Here is an 8239-nt window from a genome sequence, read left to right as displayed (position 1 = left end):
CCCTAACCCTGACCCCTGACCATGCAGTATATAAACCATACAGTTAGGGGTTAGGGTTAGTGTGCAGTGTGTGATGGTGGTTGTGTTAGGGTTAATGTACAGTGTGTGATGGTGGTTGTGTTAGGGTTAGTGTGCAGTGTGTGATGGTGGTTGTGTTAGGGTTAGTGTGCAGTGTGTGATGGTGGTTGTGTTAGGGTTAGTGTGCAGTGTGTGATGGTGGTTGTGTTAGGGTTAGTGTGCAGTGTGTGATGGTGGTTGTGTTAGGGTTAGTGTGCAGTGTGTGATGGTGGTTGTGTTAGGGTTAGTGTGCAGTGTGTGATGGTGGTTGTGTTAGGGTTAGTGTGCAGTGTGTGATGGTGGTTGTGTTAGGGTTAGTGTGCAGTGTGTGATGGTGGTTGTGTTAGGGTTAGTGTGCAGTGTGTGATGGTGGTTGTGTTAGGGTTAGTGTGCAGTGTGTGATGGTGGTTGTGTTAGGGTTAGTGTGCAGTGTGTGATGGTGGTTGTGTTAGGGTTAGTGTGCAGTGTGTGATGGTGGTTGTGTTAGGGTTAGTGTGCAGTGTGTGATGGTGGTTGTGTTAGGGTTAGTGTGCAGTGTGTGATGGTGGTTGTGTTAGGGTTAGTGTACAGTGTGTGATGGTGGTTGTGTTAGGGTTAGTGTGCAGTGTGTGATGGTGGTTGTGTTAGGGTTAGTGTGCAGTGTGTGATGGTGGTTGTGTTAGGGTTAGTGTACAGTGTGTGATGGTGGTTGTGTTAGGGTTAGTGTGCAGTGTGTGATGGTGGTTGTGTTAGGGTTAGTGTGCAGTGTGTGATGGTGGTTGTGTTAGGGTTAGTGTGCAGTGTGTGATGGTGGTTGTGTTAGGGTTAGTGTGCAGTGTGTGATGGTGGTTGTGTTAGGGTTAGTGTGCAGTGTGTGATGGTGGTTGTGTTAGTGTGCAGTGTGTGATGGTGGTTGTGTTAGGGTTAGTGTGCAGTGTGTGATGGTGGTTGTGTTAGGGTTAGTGTGCAGTGTGTGATGGTGGTTGTGTTAGGGTTAGTGTGCAGTGTGTGATGGTGGTTGTGTTAGGGTTAGTGTGCAGTGTGTGATGGTGGTTGTGTTAGGGTTAGTGTGCAGTGTGTGATGGTGGTTGTGTTAGGGTTAGTGTGCAGTGTGTGATGGTGGTTGTGTTAGGGTTAGTGTGCAGTGTGTGATGGTGGTTGTGTTTCAGGCTGAAGACGGTGATCTGTCTGGGCATGGGGGCGGGCGCCTACATCCTGGCCCAGTTTGCTGTGAGTAGACCTGCTGCATCCCGAACCCTGACACACCCTAACCCTAACCCTGGGCTGTGTTAGACCTGCTGCATCCACATACTGTGACTGGTCCTCAGACAGGGTTGCATTGTGGGTAATGTGTGTGTGTTTCAGCTGAACTATCCTGACATGGTGGAGGGGCTCGTCCTCATCAACATCAACGCCTCCGCCGAGGGCATGATGGACTCAGTCACACACAAGGTACGCGCGCGCGCGCGCGCACACACACACACACACACACACACACAGCCTGAATCAAGCGGTCAAATGTGGCAGCACCCCAGAACAGACGGACACAGAGACTAGGGTAATAACAAAGGATATTTATTAAAGGGGTTAGGCAGAGAATGGTCGTAGGGCAAGCGGGGGTCAGGCAGGGGGAGTAGTCGGCAGGCAGGCAGGGGGTTAGGCAGGAGGGGTAGTCGGCAGGCAGGCAGGGGCTTAGGCAGGAGGGGTAGTCGGCAGGTTGCATCAAACATATGCCTGACCAAACATATGCCTGACCAAGCATCAAACATATGCCTGACGCCGCCCTGGCATATGTTTGATGCTTGGTCTCCAGTCCGGTTATCACCAAATCTTCCATTCGGGAATATTGTTCAATGTTGTCGATTCTTTTCTCCAGATCATCAATCTTTTTATCCTTTTCCTTGATAAGCGTTTTCAGTTGTTTCACCTCATCCATTAGTTCCATAGGTTTGGTTTGTTGTTTGGCAACTTTGCTTAACTCCTCTGACATAAAGTTCAGTGATTTTCTGATTTCCTCCATTTCCTCCTCCATCACATTTTGTTTATTCAGCTTTGGTGGCATTTTTTCCTTTGTTTTAAGTACTTATAAGAGTTATATTTCTGAGAGCTCAGAGAGCTCCAAACAATTCCACCATCTTGGAAAGGGGCGGGGTCGGGTTAGGCAGGAGGGGTAGTCGGCAGGCAGGCAGGGGCTTAGGCAGGAGGGGTAGTCGTTAGGCAGGCAGGGGCTTAGGCAGGAGGAGTAGTCGGCAGGCAGGCAGGGGCTTAGGCAGGAGGGGTAGTCGTTAGGCAGGCAGGGGCTTAGGCAGGAGGGGTAGTCGGCAGGCAGGCAGGGGCTTAGGCAGGAGGGGTAGTCGTTAGGCAGGCAGGGGCTTAGGCAGGAGGAGTAGTCGGCAGGCAGGCAGGCAGGAGGGCAGGTAGGGCAGGCCGTCCAGGGATGATGGAATGGACTGGAGGAGAGAAAACAAACAACGGTGAAAATAATAATACAACTGAGAAAATAAACAAGTATAAGTTCGGATATATAACACACTGGCGACACACGAGGGAGCGAGATGACTAACCACATCATGGGATCGGATCAAGCATCAGACGGCAGGTTGTGGGGCTTTTTATGTTGCTGGTTTCTCCTCCTGAGATTGTATGCACCTGCTGGAGCCGGCGCAGCTGTCCCAGATTGGGCCTGATTAGGCTCAACGAGCGGTGCCGAGGTGGGAACGAGTGGAGCCGAATAGGGATCCACAACAACACCCACACACACACACACACACACACCACACACACACACACACACACACACACACACACACACACACACCACACACCACACACCACACACACACACACACACACCACACACACACACACACACACACACACACACACCACACACACACACACACACACACACACACACACACACACACACACACACACACACACACACACCACACACACACACACGCACACACCTAAACTTCTGTGCACTTTTTCAGATCACTGGCTGGGCCCACACACACCCTAACACCATCATCTCACACCTCTTTGGAAAGGTAAGAAACCACCTGTCAATCAAACCACCTGTCAATCAACAGTTACAAAGGCTGCTCCATCTAGGACCCTCCCTAGGGTTAGTTTACTACCCTACGCTACTCTAGTACACTACCTAGTACACTACCTAGGACACTCCCTAGTTCACTATCTACTACACTACCTAGCACACTACCTAGGACACTCCCTAGTTCACTACCTACTACACTACCTAGGACACTACCTAGGACACTACCTAGTACACTACCTAGGACACTACCTAGTACACTATCTACTACACTACCTAGCACACTACCTAGGACACTACCTAGGACACTACCTAGGACACTACCTAGTGCACTACCTAGGACACTACCTAGTACACTACTTAGTGCACTACCTAGGACACTACCTAGTACACTACCTAGTGCACTACCTAGGACACTACCTAGTACACTATCTAGTGCACTAGGACACCTGTTCTGTTCCTCAGGAGGAGATCCAGAACAACCACGACCTGATCGCTACGTACCGCCACCACATCACCTGCGACGTGAACCAGTCCAACCTGCAGCAGTTCATCAGGAGCTACAACAGCCGGCGCGACCTGGAGATAGAGAGGCCCGAACCAGACGGACACATCACCCCCAGAACACTGAAGTAACCTGACCCTGACCCCTGACCCTAACACTAACACTGACCCCTGACCCTAACACTGACCTTGACCCTGACCCCTGACCCTAACACTGACCCTGACCCCTGACCCTAACCCTAACACTGACCCTAACCCTGACCCTGACCCTAACCCTGACCCTAACCCTGACCCTGACCCTAACCCTGACCCTGACCCTAAGGTCAGATGTAACTTGTCATTAACTCTTTAGGTGCCAGAGTCTGCTGGTGGTTGGGGACAGCTCTCCTGCTGTCGACGCTGTCGTCAAATGTAACTACAAACTCAACCCAACAAAGACCACACTCCTCAAGGTGACTAACCCTAACCCTAACTCTGCTTCATAGGGACTCACTAACCCTAACCCTCTGCTTCATAGGGACTCACTAACCCTAACCCTCTGCTTCATAGGGACTCACTAACCCTAACCCTGCTTCATAGGGACTCACTAACCCTAACCCTCTGCTTCATAGGGACTCACTAACCCTAACCCTCTGCTTCATAGGGACTCACTAACCCTAACCCTCTGCTTCATAGGGACTCACTAACCCTCAGCCTAAAGCCCAATTTATGCTTCTGCGTCGAATGTACGCGCGGCTACGCCGTAGCATACGCAAGGGCTCTCCCAATTTATACTTCTGCGTCGCGTTGATCCGCTCCGTTGGAACGGTGTACTCATAGTGGCATAATCGCGTTTTTTTTGTTATGCTTGTTGTAAACAAAAGTTCTATGATGCATTGAAATGACATTAAACTAAGATAATACGGTCATCATAATTTTTCAAATCTTTATTAATAAGTAATTACAGAAAAAGTAAATGACATTTCTGTCATGGCTTCCGCATTTTGGCCTACGAGAGAGTCGGAATCATATCGGAATCATGTGCTACCAAGCGGACCAATCACAGTGCTTACGGTTGCGTAGGCACTGCCGCGTAGTTACATTTTTGGAGAGGTGCGCGCCAACCTACGCAAGCAACGGCGTAGGTTACGCCGTCGATTTTACGCAGAAGCATAAATTGGGCTTTACCCTTCATAGACTCACTAACCCTTCATAGACTCATTAACCCTTCATAGAGACATTAACCCTTCATAGAGACATTAACCCTTCATAGACTCATTAACCCTTCATAGAGACATTAACCCTTCATAGATACATTAACCCTTCATAGACTCATTAACCCTTCATAGAGACATTAACCCTTCATAGAGACACTCACCCTTCATAGACTCATTAACCCTTCATAGAGACATTAACCCTTCATATACTCATTAACCCTTCATAGACTCATTAACCCTTCATAGAGACATTAACCCTTCATATACTCATTAACCCTTCATAGACTCATTAACCCTTCATAGTCTCATTAACCCTTCATAGAGACATTAACCCTTCATAGACTTATTAACCCTTCATAGACTCATTAACCCTTCATAGACCCATTAACCCTTCATAGAGACATTAACCCTTCATAGAGACATTAATGCTTCATAGACTCATCAACCCTTCATAGACTCATTAACCCTTCATAGACTCATTAACCCTTCATAGAGACATTAACCCTTCATAGAGACATTAATGCTTCATAGACTCATCAACCCTTCATAGACTCATTTACCCTTCATAGACTCATTAACCCTTCAGAGACTCATTAACCCTTCATAGACTCACTAACCCTTCACAGACTCATTAACCCTCAGCCTTCAGTATTAGTATTAGATAGTAGGACAATAATAGTATTAGTTAGATTAGATTCACGACGACTGCCAGTGGCCCCGGGCCTGAGCTAGATTACTGTTCCTGCTAGGACTGGTGGATTGATGATTCACTTGCTTAGTCAAATGTATCGATTGTAAGTCGCTTTGGAATAAGGCGTCTGCTAAATGCCAAACATTTTAATGTTGATAGCAGGACAGTAATAGTATTAAATAGTACAACAGTAATACTATTAGATAGTACAACAGTAATAGTATTAGATAGTACAACAGTAATAGTATTAGATAGTACAACAGTAATACTATTAGATATTACAACAGTAATAGTATTAGATAGTACAACAGTAATACTATTAGGGTTAAGACAGTAAAAGTACACCAACCTTGACCTTTGACCTTGTGTCTGTTTCCAGATGGCTGACTGTGGAGGGATGCCCCAAGTGGACCAGGTGACTACCATAACCCTTCCCCTAACTAACCCTAACCAACCCTAACTCAGCTGCCTGTAGTGTCACTAGCAGGTGTGAGGTGTAGGGTTAACCAGCCCTAACTCAGCTGACTGTAGTATGGTGTGAGGTGTAGGGTTAGGGTTAGAGATGTGCTGGAGCCGCTGGCTAAGACCAGGAACAACAGGGCTACGTTCACACGGCAGGTCTTGATGCTCAATTCCGAATTCTTACACAGATCCGATTTTTTTGTTTGGCAGTTCACATTACTTTTAAAATGTGACCTATATTTGACCTCCATTGACTCCCGTGTGAATAATAATAATAATAATAATACATTAGACTTATATAGCACTTTTCTAGACACTCAAAGACGCTTTACAAACTGAAAAGATTAAGTAGTAAAATAAAAAGAAACAAAAAAAGAAATAAAAGAAAGTATAGGGGTCTAGTTTTTGTGCAAGTTTTTGTGCAGTGGAAGTCGGTAAAGATATGAGCAAGATGTAATATGAGCAAGTGCGTCTAGAGTGCAGGGTTGCCAGATGGGGCGGGTTACTGCCGAATGGGCTACTGGATTTAGCGGTTATGGGCTGGTTAGGCTGTAAATTGTCAATCCCTTCTGGCAACCCTGCTAGAGTGACGTAAAAGTCACATTAAACGCGAGTCAGACGGTGGGCACGTTGCTAAATATCAGACATGTATCCGATGTAAAACCACCTCTGAACGCGACCCAGGTCGGATTTAAAAAAGTCAGATTTCACTTGTGCTTGCACTGTTCCCACGGTCATGCCTAAATCAGACCTAAGTGTGAACGTAGCCCAGGGGACACACCTCTCTAAAGGTTAACGAGTTAGACTCCAAACACCTGGGGGTGAATTAGTCGTCAGGGTTAGGGTTAGCTGTCTCTCTGGTGGCCAGACGTGGTAGAAGGCTGAAGGCTGTTCTCCTGCCCCTCACACAGCCAGCGAAGCTGACAGAAGCGTTCAAATACTTCATCCAGGGCCTGGGACACAGTAAGTATTCTCCTCCCAGTATGACCAGTAACTCTCCTCCCAGTATGACCAGTAACTCTCCTCCCAGTATGACCAGTAACCCTCCTCCCAGTATGACCCGTAACCCTCCTCCCAGTATGACCAGTAACTCTCCTCCCAGTATGACCAGTAACTCTCCTCCCAGTATGACCAGTAACCCTGCTCTCCTCCCAGTATGACCCGTAACCCTCCTCCCAGTATGACCAGTAACTCTCCTCCCAGTATGACCCGTAACCCTCCTCCCAGTATGACCAGTAACTCTCCTCCCAGTATGACCAGTAACCCTCCTCCCAGTATGACCAGTAACCCTCCTCCCAGTATGACCAGTAACTCTCCTCCCAGTATGACCAGTAACTCTCCTCCCAGTATGACCAGTAACTCTCCTCCCAGTATGACCAGTAACCCTGCTCTCCTCCCAGTGCCCTCGGCCAGTATGACCAGACTGGTACGTTCCCGCACGGCGTCTGGTTCCAGCATCGCCTCCTTCGACGGCAGCCGCAGCCGCTCTCACACCAACGAGAGGCGCGGCCACACACACGACGACGCGCACGCACGCGCACACACCAGCGTCTCCATGGACACCGTCTCCAATAGCAACACGGACCAGACCATCATCAAGACCTCAGAGGTCGCCTGTTAGACCCCACTAACCCTGACCCTGACCCTCCTCTCTCACCACTGCTTGTGTTGCTGTTAATAAAATATAGACATTCTGTCATACAAGTGTGGATATCTTCTAATACCCAAAGTCTAACCCTACATTAGTCAGTGACCCTTAAGCCGGGTACACACATGAAGATTTTCTAAATCTTAACAGATTTTTTATCTGAGAGAGACCCCACACATGAAGATAAAAAAATCACAGATTGAACAGCACACCACATACATAAAGATCTATCCTACGACAGTCTAGAGTCTCGTCCCCCAATCTCGCGTGATCTAACTTAGTACCCTGACTGACCTGTAGAGGCAGCCATGTGCGACAGGGCAAAAAGGAGAAGACGCGTCAGTCAGCTCGCTTCTTGATTGGCTACATTCTATTCCACGTCACAATCCACGGAGTCGGGAGTTGTCAGTTTCGCCCACACACACAAGAAGATTTTTGATCATAAATATTGAACACGTTTAATATTTACGATCTTCGGCCCCGACTATTTTCAGAGCAGATTGTCGGGAGAAATGGACTCTTAACACACCTCACACCACAGGATAATCTTGTAGGATAATCTTTAGAGCCATCCGATAATCGGGCGTTTGCTGTCCTTGGTTGGAAGGGGGGAAATCGGGCCAAAATCGGCCAGATTATCTTTA

The 8239-nt window shown here is 47.8% G+C and overlaps 1 protein-coding gene across 1 annotated transcript in view; it reads left to right on the top strand.

Moving 5' to 3' along the window:
• The window catches only part of LOC308166762 (protein NDRG1-like), a gene marked incomplete at both ends in the record, with an annotated part of 12120 nt that extends 4552 nt beyond the window's left edge, over window positions 1-7568 (top strand). Inside the window, 8 exons of the mRNA XM_080541087.1 lie at window positions 1206-1266; window positions 1402-1488; window positions 3033-3089; window positions 3560-3726; window positions 3951-4050; window positions 5865-5900; window positions 6859-6910; window positions 7348-7568. Coding sequence (XP_080397213.1) covers window positions 1206-1266; window positions 1402-1488; window positions 3033-3089; window positions 3560-3726; window positions 3951-4050; window positions 5865-5900; window positions 6859-6910; window positions 7348-7568 — 781 coding nt within the window. The remainder of the gene's footprint in view (window positions 1-1205; window positions 1267-1401; window positions 1489-3032; window positions 3090-3559; window positions 3727-3950; window positions 4051-5864; window positions 5901-6858; window positions 6911-7347) is intronic.
• Between the last annotated feature and the right edge of the window lie 671 nt (window positions 7569-8239).

Source organism: Nansenia antarctica, assembly GCF_963989245.1.
Source record: "Nansenia antarctica genome assembly, chromosome: 10".
Taxonomy (NCBI): Eukaryota; Metazoa; Chordata; class Actinopteri; order Argentiniformes; family Microstomatidae; genus Nansenia; species Nansenia antarctica.
Note: the sequence above shows the minus strand (reverse complement) of the source record. Positions and strands in the feature narration are given on the sequence as shown.